At 46.7% G+C, this 14,652-nt stretch overlaps 1 protein-coding gene across 2 annotated transcripts in view; it reads left to right on the forward strand.

Annotated features, from left to right (window-relative positions):
• Positions 1-1,069: 1,069 nt before the first annotated feature.
• Positions 1,070-14,652, forward strand: part of UNC79 (unc-79 homolog, NALCN channel complex subunit) — a 94,844-nt gene continuing 81,261 nt past the window's right edge. Inside the window, exons 1-4 of one of the 2 annotated variants that reach the window (XM_044272616.1) lie at positions 1,070-1,212; positions 4,075-4,170; positions 13,063-13,118; positions 13,989-14,118. In XM_044272616.1, coding sequence (XP_044128551.1) covers positions 1,125-1,212; positions 4,075-4,170; positions 13,063-13,118; positions 13,989-14,118 — 370 coding nt within the window. In that variant the 5' untranslated portion in view covers positions 1,070-1,124. The remainder of the gene's footprint in view (positions 1,213-4,074; positions 4,171-13,062; positions 13,119-13,988; positions 14,119-14,652) is intronic. The other variant, XM_044272617.1, reaches the window with a different exon arrangement.

Here is a 14,652-nt window from a genome sequence, read left to right on the forward strand (position 1 = left end):
ACCATAGACTATAATGTGCTTGAGGGATCCATAGTCATAGACAAAAATAGGGCATGCTTCCGTGGTGTCACCATGGTCCATGGAAAACCACGGATGTGTGAATACACACTTAAAGGGGTTAGCCCATGACTCATGTAAAAAATTAAAATCAGACCTCATATAGGACATGACAGTATCTTTCTAACAAAGCTAGAACCAGCCCTGGACCTCACATGGATCCAGAGATCTCCCCATTCATTGCTCTGCTAGATTTATATCAAGCTGGCGGCTCAGGGGGAGTGTCTTTTCTGCTGCAGCTCAGGGGGCGTGTCCATGCTCTCCCTATCACAGCTCAGGGGGCATGTCCATGCGCTCCCTATCACAGCTCAGGGTGTGTGTCCATGCTCTCCCTATCACAGCTCAGGGGGTGTGTCCATGCTCTACCTATCACAACTCAGAAGGCAGCTGAAGGATGAAACTGAGCATGTGCGGTCTTCTCAGTGAGCAGGACAAAGAAATAAGAAAACAACAAACAGCAGGTGGCGCTATACAGATACATTTTATTGAATAACTCAGTGGCTATGCAAAATTTTAAATTACATGCAATTAAAAATGTATTCAGATCCAGGTGCTGGTTTAAAAACTGTAGAATATTGTTCGTGGGACAACCCCTTTAAAGGGCGTCTGTCAGCCTTCAGCTGCCCAGAAAACTGGAAACCAATTGATTCGATTTAAAAAAACAAACAAAAAAACTTTCAGCTGCCAAGCGCAAAAGTAACAGGTCAGCCAGTATGATAGGTACAAAACTGCTGACAGATGCCCTTTATAGTCAATGGACACGTGATCGGTCGGCCAAGACCACGGACAGCACACGACTGCAATTCACTGACACGTGACAGAGTCCTTACTTCACCTTTTATCTAGAGTCCCCTGTAGGCACAAATCCCAACACAATCAAAGCTCTGGAGCTGGTGAATCTGCGTTGCGATGCTGGCACTGTATCATGGTTGTCTTGCTCTTGCTTCTTCTCTCACTAACCTCTTCTCCCGTTGCCGTTTCCAGATCTGGGACAATCTATATTTTATACGACCGCTTGTCTCTTGCCCTTTCTGAGCGATGATATATTAAGCACTTTACCCTATACCATGATCTCTACCTTGGCCACATTCCCTCCTTTCCTCCACAAGGACATCACCGAGTATCTCAGTACATCCTTCTTACCCATGGCGATATGTAAGTACTCCCATCATTTGCTGCTTTTTTTTTTTTATACATTGTTTGTTTCCCTTAAAGGGGGTTCTGCAGTTTGTTTAAACTGATGATCTATCCTCTGGATAGATCATCAGCATCTGACCGGCGGGGGTCCGACACCCAGGACCCCCGCCGATCAGCTGTGTGAGAAGGCAGCGGCGCTCCAGGAGCGCCGCGGCCTTCTCACTGTTTACCGCTGGCCCAGTGACGTCACGACTAGTATCCACTGGCCTGGGCGCGGCTAAGCTCTGTTCACTTGAATGGAGCTTAGCCGCGCCCAGGCCAGTTGATACTAGTCGTGACGTCACTGGGCCGGCGGTAAACAGTGAGAAGGCCGTGGCGCTACTGGAGCACCGCTGCCTTCTCAAACAGCTGATCGGCGGTGGTCCCGGGTTTAGATCATCAGTTTAAACAAACTGCAGTGATGGAAACCCTGCTCCTCCAAACACGATTGAGGCCTTTAAAATTAAAGGGGTTGTCCAGGATTTTTTTAAAAAAAATGGCTGCTTTATTTTCCAGAAACAGCGCCACGCCTGTTCGCAGGTTGTGTCTGGGATTGCAGCTCTGCTGACTGATTTGCTTCTTTTGAATCATTTCTGCGCCGGTCTTATTTCTTGTGAGCAGTGGGTATGCCACGATTATGCCATGGTCCCTCTTATATGCTGAGGCCTCGTACCCTGGCTGTGATTCTGGAGATCCATCTTATGCCCCTTGGGATGATGGCGACATTGAGATTCCTCAAGACCTTCCGGACACCGGACAGCATGTCCCTATACCGGTTAGGTTTGCAGTGTTCCAGTGGCGGAGTAACCAATAGCATGTGATTGGATTGCTGCGCCCACTGGGGGTCATCGCTGATGCCATAGCTGCGAAATCTGGCATGTTGGACATATATCTTCATCAGTTATTTTTTTTACTCTAATCAATTGGTTTCCAGTTTGCTGGGCAGTATTGCAAACATTTTGCTCAGGGGAAACCATCAGGCAGTTTAGGGTACTTTCACACTAGCGTTTTTCTTTTCCGGCACTGAGTTCCGTCAAAAGGGCTCAATACCGGAAAAGAACTGATCAGTTTTATCCCCATGCATTCTGAATGGAGAGTAATCCGTTCAGGATGCATCAGGATGTCTTCAGGTCAGTCTTTTTGACTGATCAGGCAAAAGAGAAAACCGTAGCATGCTACGGTTTTATCTCCGGCGAAAAAGACTTGCCTGAATGCTGGATCCAGCATTTTTTTCCATAGGAATCTGTCCTTCCGGTCTGCGCATGCCGGATCCGTTTTGCCGGTAGACACCGGAAAGACGGCATTTCAATGCATTTTTTTGACTGATCAGGATCTGCCGCAAGTGTGTAAGTAGCAGTTGTGAATATACCATGAATGGCAAAGGTGGGAATACCCCTTTAGGCCTCTTTCACACGGGCGGCGTGTGCGCCCCGTTGCCGTATTGCGGACCGCATTTGCAGATCCGCAATACACGGGTGCCGTTCCATGGGCATTCCGCATCACAGATGCGGACCCATTCACTTCAATGTGTCCGCAAATCCGGAGATGCGGAATGGTGCGGAACGGAAGCACGGAACGGAACCCTACAGAAGCACTACGGAGTGCTTCTGTGGGGTTTCGTCCCGTACTTCCGTTCCGCAAAAAGATAGAACATGCCCTATCTTTTTACGGAATGGCCGGATTGCGGACCCATTCAAGTGAATGGGTCCGCGATCCGCTGCGGCTGCCCCACGCACTGTGCTTGTGCATTGCGGCCTGCATTTTGCGGCCCGCAGCACGACCACGGGGCGCACACGCCCGTGTGAAAGAGGCCTGAATGAGCCGGGCTGCACAGGTGTTTATGAGCCAGTCAGACCTAACACCCATTCACTACATGGCAGCATTATACATTCAAATTGCTAATTACAGACATACAGTAGTATGAGACCAGGAGTTACGTGAACAGCCACTTGCTGACGGTTTCTACTTTTTTATTTTAAGAGCAGAAACTGGTAGGTAACTAAGGTCTTATAAAATCAGATTGCTGGGGGTCTCACTCTCTGCACATGCGCTGATCAGCTGTTCGGAGGGGCAGTGGCCTCTCCATTGTCTACCTCGATCCTTCTATCTACCTGTCATCTAAGTACCATAACGACCGTGCAGGGTATTGCAGATTTTTCCTATTCCCTTCAATGCAATTTCCTGTACCCCGCTAAGTAAACGGCATGCCGGTAGACAGACTGATGTAAGCAATGAAGAGGCTGCAGCGCTCGCGCAAGCGCCACAGCCCTTTCAAACAGCTGATCGTCAGGGGGGTCAGACTTCCACCGATCTGGTGTATCCTGCATTTAGGCCACTAGTCCACTATCTTGAACCCAGAAAACCCCTTTAATCATTGGACCATAATAGGTTCTTCCATTTTTGATTGGCCTTTCTGTCTCAATTCCTCCTCATTTTCAAGACTCCTGCTTGCTATCTGTGAATGAAAAGACCCCATTTTTGCATCCAGACTTGTCCTGCTCACACGCGAGCACGGTTCATTACAGCAGATAACTATTGCGCGTGTAACATGCCGTACGGTTTGTGTGAGCAGCACAATGCAGTGCAGGTTTCCATTACCAGAAAGCAAGCAGAGGAGGGACTTAAACACTAAGCATGATACGTTGGGCGTATGATGGATGCAGTTCTGTGGAGTGTTCTGCCATTTGGTATACTTGGTATAAGGTGTCAGATGTGATGGTGCCTAAACAGGCGACACCCCACCCGCAGCGGACATCTCTTGTCACTACAGTGTCATGTATGTCCCCGGTGCATGTAACCACGTACAGGGCCACAATTCTGAGTGTCCTCTCTCCGTTACAGTGGGATCTAGCAGGCGAGAGGGCGGCGTTCCTGCGCATGTCAACCTGTCCGCGTCTTCAATGCTTATGATCGCAATGCAGTACACATCAAACCCAGGTAAGTGTCCTTCAAGAGGACTCGCAGGTAGGTTCATCCAAACTTGTTTACACAAACTTGTTCCAAAGGAAATGAAAGGGTTTATCCAGGATTTTAATATTGATGGACTATCCTCAGGATGGGGCCACCAATATATGATCGTCAGGGGTCCGACGCCCCACCCCCTTGCTGATCTGCTGTTTCTGAGTAGTCCCGACACTGGGTTATGCCATCCTTGTGTACTGTTCCCATTGAAGTGAATGGAAGCAGACCCTGCTGACAATATATCGATGGATGGGCCATCAATCTTAAAATCCTAGAATACCCCTTTAAGTGTACAAGCACCAGTAAACTTTTTTAGTGCAATTTTTAAATGGATATGCTGGTCATTTGAAGTTATTAGATCAGTGGGGGTCCTACCGATGGGACCCTCACCAATCACAGGAATGGGGTCTCCCTAGACCCTCAGAGCCCCCCCAAAATGAACGGAGTGGCCGGTCGAGTATGCACACTGCCACTTCATTCATCTCTATGGGAGTGCTGGAAATAGGGGAGTTCTGTACTCTCATGGAGATGAATGGAGCATCAGTGCCCATGCTCGACTTGGATACTAATCTGCCTATTGTTATATAGCACTGTTTAGACACCAATCAACCACACCATTAAACCCACCGGCCTAATATTGTGCAGTTCCCCCTCGTGCTCTGACCTGTCGAGGCCTGGACTCCACAAGATCTCTAGTGTCAAGATGGTAGCTGCTTGTACGTAAGTGCTGTAAGGTATTAGGTGCGGCCTCCACCAGAACATCCCACACATGATCCGTCGGATTGAGATCTGGGAAATTTGGAGACCAAGTCATTACCTTGAACCCATGTTCCTCAAACCATTCCTGAACAATTTTTTGCAGTGTGGCCGAGGCGTTATCCTGCCGAAAGAGGTCACTAGGACGGGAGATTGGGGGGTACTTGTCTGATCAGTGTTTAAGTAGGTGGTATGTGTCACATCCAGAGGATGGCAGGACCCAAGATTCCCAGCAGAACATTGTCCAGAGTAGGGATGTCAACATCCCGTTGCTCTCTATGCTGCTTCAGTTCCCGCCACATGGAGAGCCATGACAGCAGAAGTAGTGAATTCGGTAAGGCTAGGTTCACACTAGCACTTGACACCTTTGGCAGGCTGTATCGGCAGGGAGCAGCCTGCTGGAGATGTCTGGATCTAGCATTGCTGGAATTATGTATCACCTGAGGAGTGGAGACCACCCTGAATACATGGAAGCCAATGTTATGGTGCAATGTAGAGGGCACCAGCTGCGGGCATACAGAGGGCATAGCCGGCGATACTGAGGAGAATATGCTCCAGCCCTGGCGCTCGTCCTGTGAGCTCTGCTGCCAGAGGGATGTTCTTATCAGCGGCTCAATGCTCAGACCTGTGGGTGGAAGCGGCTCCTTGTCTGCTCCTCAGGGTTGTCAATGATACCTCCTCCCTCGGCTCTCACCCCTGCTGTCTCTGCTCCTTCTCTGCTGCTGCGCTTTCCCCTGGCTCCACTGCCACATGCGGCCGCTGATGAGAACATGGCGTGCGCCAGGTAGCGTGCGCATCATGTTCTCTAATCTTAACTTCTACTAAGCTGTGCAATGGCGCAGCTTAGTATCGGAAAAATACCAATCTCGGTATCGAATCGAACCGGGTGTCAAAGTATTAAAAACGTTTTGAGACTTCAATACCCAGTGCAACCCAAGTCCAGCGCAGCCTCCGCCAGATTGTCTTATTCCCATAGTGCATCTGGTGCCGCCTCTTCCCCAGGTAAGAGATGCTCATTCACCCGGTTGTGATGTAAAGAAAACATGGTTCAGACCGGGCCACCTTCAACTATTTTTCCAGTTCTGGTGCTCACATGTCCATTGTAGGACAGGTCTCAGCTTTACAGCATCTCTTCGGTGGCATCGGACCAGGCGGTCCAGCCTTCACTGCCATCGCACAGCCATGGGCACCCATGACTCTGTGTTCGCCAATTCCCCTTCCTTGGACCTCTTCTGGTGGGTACTAACTCCTGCATACCGGGAGCCCTCCACAAGACTGTCTGTCCTCTGCCCATCACAAACTGGTCCTTGTCAGAGTCGCTCAGATCCTTACACTTTCCTTACATGTTCCTGCTTCCAACACATCAACTTGACTTGCAGCCTAATAAATCTCACCCCTTTGACAGGAGCCATTGTCTCCAGACAATCAATATCATTCACTTTACTGGTTTTAATGATGTGGCTGATCGGTATATGGTACTAGTATTTAAAGGGGTTGTGCCATCACTAGGATATGCCATCAATGTCAGATAGGTGTGGGTCCCACCTCTGGGACCTGCTCCTATCTCCAGAACGGGGCCCCCAAAGCGAAAGAGAATGCACTGCGCATGCGCAGCATGCTCTCTGTTCTCAAAAGGATGGTACCGCCGCGCTCAATGGGGCACATTTATCAAGCTTCACTTTTTTTAGGCATAAAATTAGACTTAGGTATTTGCTTCGGCTGTCTTTTTTTTTTTTTTTGCCGTGTATTTCTAAAAAGTTGCACAGCACGTCCTGAATTAGACTAGGCTTATTGCTATTAGTCTGACCTCTAGTGTTTTTTTGTCAGCACGGCAGGTTCATATTCACTAAGACTGGTCTCTTTAGTATGCGCATGAAAATGTTGAGCAAGTGAGCAGAAAATAGGCGCACGTCTCCATGAAAGTGCGACTTTTAAGGCAAAATTTTGCTCATCTCACCACTCAAAACTGACACAGAAAAGTACACCAGCCCCGGAGTGCAGTAGAAATGAGACTCCATCAAGGGCGCAAACTAGGTCGGAAAATAGGCGCAAAAGTTAGAAAACTTCTGAATTAGTCTAAAAAAAACACCTCCAAAACAGGCTAAAAAATATGACAGTCTAAGGGTACTTTCACACTTGCGTTTTTCTTTTCCGGCACAGAGTTCCGTCCTAGGGGCTCAATACCGGAAAAGAACTGATCAGTTTTATCCTAATGCATTCTGAATGGAGAGTAATCCGTTCAGGATGCATCAGGATGTCTTCAGTTCAGTCGTTTTGACTGATCAGGCAAAAGAGAAAACCGCAGCATGCTACGGTTTTACAGGGAGTGCAGAATTATTAGGCAAGTTGTATTTTTGAGGATTAATTTTATTATTGAACAACAACCATGTTCTCAATGAACCCAAAAAACTCATTAATATCAAAGCTGAATATTTTTGGAAGTAGTTTTTAGTTTGTTTTTAGTTTTAGCTTTTTTTTAGGGGGATATCTGTGTGTGCAGGTGACTATTACTGTGCATAATTATTAGGCAACTTAACAAAAAACAAATATATACCCATTTCAATTATTTATTTTTACCAGTGAAACCAATATAACATCTCAACATTCACAAATATACATTTCTGACATTCAAAAACAAAACAAAAACAAATCAGTGACCAATATAGCCACCTTTCTTTGCAAGGACACTCAAAAGCCTGCCATCCATAGATTCTGTCAGTGTTTTGATCTGTTCACCATCAACATTGCGTGCAGCAGCAACCACAGCCTCCCAGACACTGTTCAGAGAGGTGGACTGTTTTCCCTCCTTGTAAATCTCACATTTGATGATGGACCACAGGTTCTCAATGGGGTTCAGATCAGGTGAACAAGGAGGCCATGTCATTAGATTTTCTTCTTTTATACCCTTTCTTGCCAGCCACGCTGTGGAGTACTTGGACGCGTGTGATGGAGCATTGTCCTGCATGAAAATCATGTTTTTCTTGAAGGATGCAGACTTCTTCCTGTACCACTGCTTGAAGAAGGTGTCTTCCAGAAACTGGCAGTAGGACTGGGAGTTGAGCTTGACTCAATCCTCAACCCGAAAAGGCCCCACAAGCTCATCTTTGATACCAGCCCAAACCAGTACTCCACCTCCACCTTGCTGGCATCTGAGTCGGACTGGAGCTCTCTGCCCTTTACCAATCCAGCCACGGGCCCATCAAGACTCACTCTCATTTCATCAGTCCATAAAACCTTAGAAAAATCAGTCTTGAGATATTTCTTGGCCCAGTCTTGACGTTTCAGCTTGTGTGTCTTGTTCAGTGGTGGTCGTCTTTCAGCCTTTCTTACCTTGGCCATGTCTCTGAGTATTGCACACCTTGTGCTTTTGGGCACTCCAGTGATGTTGCAGCTCTGAAATATGGCCAAACTGGTGGCAAGTGGCATCTTGGCAGCTGCACGCTTGACTTTTCTCAGTTCATGGGCAGTTATTTTGCGCCTTGGTTTTTCCACACGCTTCTTGCGACCCTGTTGACTATTTTGAATGAAACACTTGATTGTTCGATGATCACGCTTCAGAAGCTTTGCAATTTTAAGAGTGCTGCATCCCTCTGCAAGATATCTCACTATTTGTGACTTTTCTGAGCCTGTCAAGTCCTTCTTTTGACCCATTTTGCCAAAGGAAAGGAAGTTGCCTAATAATTATGCACACCTGATATAGGGTGTTGATGTCATTAGACCACACCCCTTCTCATTACAGAGATGCACATCACCTAATATGCTTAATTGGTAGTAGGCTTTCAAGCCTATACAGCTTGGAGTAAGACAACATGCATAAAGAGGATGATGTGGTCAAAATACTCATTTGCCTAATAATTCTGCACTCCCTGTATCTCCGGCGAAAAAAACGGAAGACTTGCCTGAATGCTGGATCCGGCATTTTTTCCCATAGGAATGTATTAGTGCCGGATCCGGCATTCAGCATACCGGAATGCCGGATCCGTTCTTCCGGTATGCGCATGCGCAGACTGAAAAAAAGGTGAGAAAAATAAATGCCGGATCCGTTTTGCCGGATGACACCGGAAAGACGGATCCGGCATTTCAATGCATTTTTTCGACTGATCAGGCATTTTTAAGACTAATAAGGGTCCTTGATCAGTCTTACTAATGCCATCAGTTAGCATACATTTTGCCTGATCCGGCAGGCAGTTTCGGCGACTGAACTGCTTGCCGGATCTCTCTGCCGCAAGAGTAATTTACCCTAAAACAGCAATTTTATGCCTAAAAAGAGACGCAGACTCTATAGTAAATCTGCCCCAATGTGTTCTATTCAGAAGATAATTTTATCGTTGCATATTAGTTAAACAAAGTCCAGACACAACATATTTTCCAGTAATCCTCCTACAGGTTGGTCGAACATTATAACAAAATAGATGTCATGTGCCATCTGTTATACGGTCCTTCGTGAATCATGCATTTTTCCCTTTGTCGCACAGTAACCACAATATTGAGTTAAGAGATGCAGGATTTGCATCTATTTTGTTGCTATATATACGATTGGATACACATTACTATTTCCCCGACCATAGAGACCACCTGCTTTCTGTGTCGGAATATATTGTATTTTTCAGACTAGAGGAGGAAAAAAAAAAAGAATTTTTCATCAGACTTTAGATCAGACCCCAATTCTTGATCACGCCTCAGATCAGACCCTAAAAACAGACCCCAAGTTCCATCAGATCTCTGATCAGACCCCATCAGCCTCAAATCAGACCCCCAACCTCTATCAGCCTCAGATCAGACCCCATCAGCCCTAAATCAGACCCCCAACCTCCATCAGCCTCAGATCAGACGCCCATCAGACCTCTGATCAGACCCCCATCAGTCTCAAATCAGACCCCCATTAGCCTCAGATCAGACCCCATCAGACCTCTGATCAGACCCCCATTAGCCTCAGATCAGACCCCCATCAGTCTCAAATCAGACCCCCATTAGCCTCAGATCAGACCCCATCAGACCTCTGATCAGACCCTCATTAGCCTTAGATCAGACCCCATCAGACCTCTGATCAGACCCCCATCAGTCTCAAATCAGACCCCCATTAGCCTCAGATCAGACCCCATCAGCCTCAGATGAGACCCCCATCAGCCTCAGATCAGACCCCCATCAGACCTTAGAGTAGATAAAAAAAACCAAAAAATAAACTTACCTCAGGTTATAGAGAGCACCTACATGGTCAGTACACCGTGCAGAGCGGGGCCCGGAAGAAGACCAGGGAGGGTGAGTAGAGCCAGTACATCGCTTCCCTCACCGCTCACCATAATGGAAGCAGTCATTAGCATTCAGACTATAAGACGCACTGCCATTTTTCTCTTACTTTTGGGGAAAAAAGTGTGTTTTATAATCAGAAAAATACAGTAATTTGTGGTTTGATTAATTACGCTGTCATTGATCGTATACAATTGTTTGATAAGGATACTATGGTGATTGTTTTTCTATGATTGCCATCCATTGCATAGATTTTTTTGTTTTATTCATTTCAATTTTTGTACTTTTACCTGGACTAATATAGCAGAAGAAGGTCTGATTAGACCAAAACGTTGAACCAACCTGTAGGAGTATTACTGGAAAATACAATTATGCTCTTGTTCGGACTTTGTTGAATTAAATGCAATAATAAAATTATCTTCTGAATAGAATACATTGAGTTCCGTGGTACTATCCTTTTATGACGATTGGCCTGTAGACTACCACTGGCACCACAACCACCTTACTGGAGTGCAGGTGTCAATGAATTGATTTGCGCTCTCCATGCACTTCTATAGGAGTTCTGAAAAAACCTGAGTGATAGATGTGGCTCCTACCTCCGGGACCCTCACCTATCTGACATTGGTGGCATGTCCGAGTGATATGCCAGCAAGGTCTGAGACGAGACAACCCCTTTAAGTACTATATGGCAGTATTATGTGGGCCCTGAGTGGTGACATTATGGGGGTAGTATTGTTCCACCATACAGCAGTATTTGTACACCCTGCAGGTGAGAAATTAACTTGTCATAATGTTCGCGGTGTGAAATGCTGTTGGAACCCAAAAAAACATTAGTGGTCATTTACTAAGGCCCCTTTCACACGGGCGAATATTCCGTGCGGGTGCAATGCGTGAGGTGAACGCATTGCACCCGCACTGAATCCGGACCCATTCATTTCTATGGGGCTGTGCACTTATGCGTTGCGTGAAAATCGCAGCATGCTCTATATTGTGCGTTTGTCCCATAGAAGTGAATGGGGCTACGTGAAAATCGCAAGCATCCGCAAGCAAGTGCGGATGCGGTGCGATTTTCACGCACGGTTGCTAGGAGACGATCGGGATGGAGACCCGATCATTATTATTTTCCCTTATAACATGGTTATAAGGGAAAATAATAGCATTCTGAATACAGAATGGATAGTACAATAGCGCTGGAGGGGTTAAAAAAACAATAAAACAAAAATTAAACTCACCTTAATCCACTTGCTCTCGCAGCCGGCATCTCTTCTGTCTTCTTTTTTGCTGTGTGCAGGAAAAGGACCTGTGGTGACGTCACTCCAGTCATCACATGGTCCGTCACATGATCTTTTATCATGGTGATAGATCATGTGACGGACCATGTGATGACCGGAGTGACGTCACCACAGGTCCTTTTCCTGCACACAGCACAGAAGAAGACAGAAGAGATGCCGGCTGCGCGAGCAAGTGAATTAAGGTGAGTTTAATTATTTTTTATTTTTTTTAACCCCTCCAGCGCTATTGTACTATGGATTCTGTATTCAGAATGCTATTATTTTCCCTTATAACCATGTTATAAGGGAAAATAATACAATCTACCCAGCACCTAACCCAAACCCGAACTTCTGTGAAGAAGTTCGGGTTTGGGTACCAAACATGTCGATTTTTCTCACGCGAGTGCAAAACGCATTACAATGTTTTGCACTCGCGCAGAAAAATCGCACATGTTCCCGCAACGCACCCGCACCTTTTCCTGCAACGCCCGTGTGAAAGAGGCCTAAGGGTGCTTTGCCTGTGCTGGTGTAAAAATATTTTATTGCAGGGGCGTTTTTGCGCCGTCCTGAGTCCTGAGCCTCGTCATGAATTAGGCGCTTTCTCTACCAGCTTAGGGCGAAACAAACACCAGCGCAAAATGGCGGTCTTTTTAAATGACCCCCATTGTTTTTTTAAAGGATTTATCTATGCTAAAATAAGTTATCATTTAAAGGGGTTGTCCGGGCTTTTACTATTGATGACCAATCCTCAGGCCTCTTGCACACGAACGTTGTGGATCCATTCCGTGCATTGTGGACCGCAACGTCCGTGCCGCAGCCGGGACGGATCGAGACCCATTCAACTAGAATGGGTCCGTGATCCATCCGCGCCGCAAAAAAGTAGAACAAGTTATATTTTTTTGCGGTGCGGAGGCACAGGCGTCCTTCCGTGAGGTTCCGATCTGTGCTTCCGTTTCACATCTCCGTGATTCAAGTGAATGGGTCCGCATCCGTGATGTGGAGTGCACACCGACCGGTGCCCGTGTATTGCGGACCCGCCGTATGCGGGCCGCAATACGGCCACGGGCACACAACGTTCGTGTGCAAGAGGCCTCAGGATAGGACATCAATATCAGATCGGTGGGGGTCCGACACCCGGCACCCACCGCCAATCAGCTGTACGAATAGACGGCGCATTCATTGTGCACGTGCCGTCTCACTTCTCTCTTCGTGTTCGCTGCTGCTTTGCCATAGACAGCCGCGGAGAGCAGGAAGAGACACGGCACGTGCACACTGCACGCGCCGTCTCCTTATACAGCTGATCAGTCGGGGGTGTCGGGTGTCGGACCCCCACCGATCTGATATTGATGTCCCATTCTGAGGATAGGTCATCTGTAGTAAAAGCCTGGACAACCCCTTTAATGCATTATTATTATTTTTTTGCAATGTTCTGAGAACTTTATATCCTTTCTTCACCGTTATTAAGATCTTGGCTTGCTGTCAGTGAATGGGAGCATTTATATTAAACCAGACTGTCCCTTTACTTGCAGGACGGACTTTAAGAAGGAATGTGTCTTTTTAACGCCCGTCTTGTTTTCTGCCCGTTCCCCCATAGTGTACCACTGCCAGCTGCTGGAGTGTCTCATGAAGTATAAGCAGGAGGTGTGGAAAGTAAGTAGGAAGCGGAAATCAGGCGACATGGCCGCCGTGTGTGTCTACGGGTCATCCACCTGCTGCCTGCTACTGCTGGGGTCTCTCTGAGGGGTGGGGGCATAGGAGCAGTGGAGACCAGTGGCGTACACAAATATTATAGGGCCCGTCGCAAAATTTAGTATGGGCACCCCAACCCCAAAGGTTGCCTTCTGCCTCGCCCACTTTACCCAGCTTGTATGTCAGCAAAATTGGATCAAGTGCTGCATAAATATGGCGCCCGTTCTGAACCCCACATTTTTCAATGTTTTTACATCACACAACTGGCATTGATAAATTTCCCCCCTACAGCTATAAATCTTTACTTCCCCTCTCACAGTATATTATAAAACTGCCATCAGCCACCACTATGGGGGCTCAGTGCATAGGAATTATATATACAGTTACCATTGAACTCAGTGGAAGGTGTAAAATCTCTATAAACTGAGCTCCCTCTAGTGACAGCTATATGAAAGTGCTAGGGCTCTGTATTTTAAGGGAGAACAGAGCGCCAGCATTTTCGTTCATCCATCACTAGAAGGAACTCAGTTTATAGAGTATAGATTTTACAATTTCCATTGAGTTCCATGGTGACTGTATAAATTCCTATAAGTTTGGCATCGGGCTGCCGCTCACCATGGGCCCCATAACAGTGGCCTGCCCCCGTGGTGAGTATGCATCTGATGGAGATACTACAGGGCCTGACCATGTGTAGACGTGGGTTTAGTATCCAGTGCAGGTGATCTGGTGTGAGGGTTTATTCAGAGGCTGGTAGCACAGTTATAGCACTTCCCCCTGTGGACCTCATGCCACGTTCCTGGGTTCTAATATACTGGATCATTTTTTCCATAGGATTTGCTCTATGTAATCGCCTACGGACCCTCCCAAGTGAAACCCCCAGCAGTGCAAATGCTTTTTCATTACTGGCCTAATTTGAAACCTCCGGGGGCCATAAGCGAATACCGGGGGCTGCAGTATACAGGTAAGAAAACACCCACATATATATATATATACTTCATATAGAGCACGTCCCCTGTGGTAAAAAATAATCAGTAACATTTCTTATGTGACATTGTTTAAAATTCTGCTGTTTATAGTAGTTGTCACCCAGCTTGTAACCTGCAGAGCTGCACTCACTACTGTATACATACATTACTTATCCTGTACTGATCCTGAGTTGCATCCTGTATTATACTCCAGAGCTGCACTCACTATTCTGCTGGTGCAGTCACTGTGTACATACATTACTTATCCTGTACTGATCCTGAGTTGCATCCTGTATTATACTCCAGAGCTGCACTCACTATTCTGCTGGTGCAGTCACTGTGTACATACATTACTTATCCTGTACTGATCCTGAATTACATCCTGTATTATACTCCAGAGCTGCACTCACTATTCTGCTGGTGCAGTCACTGTGTACATACATTACTTATCCTGTACTGATCCTGAGTTTCATCCTGTATTATACTCCAGAGCTGCACTCACTATTCTGCTGGTGCAGTCACTGTGTACA

The sequence above is a fragment of the Bufo gargarizans genome, chromosome 11 (assembly GCF_014858855.1).
Source record: "Bufo gargarizans isolate SCDJY-AF-19 chromosome 11, ASM1485885v1, whole genome shotgun sequence".
Lineage (NCBI taxonomy): Eukaryota > Metazoa > Chordata > Amphibia > Anura > Bufonidae > Bufo > Bufo gargarizans.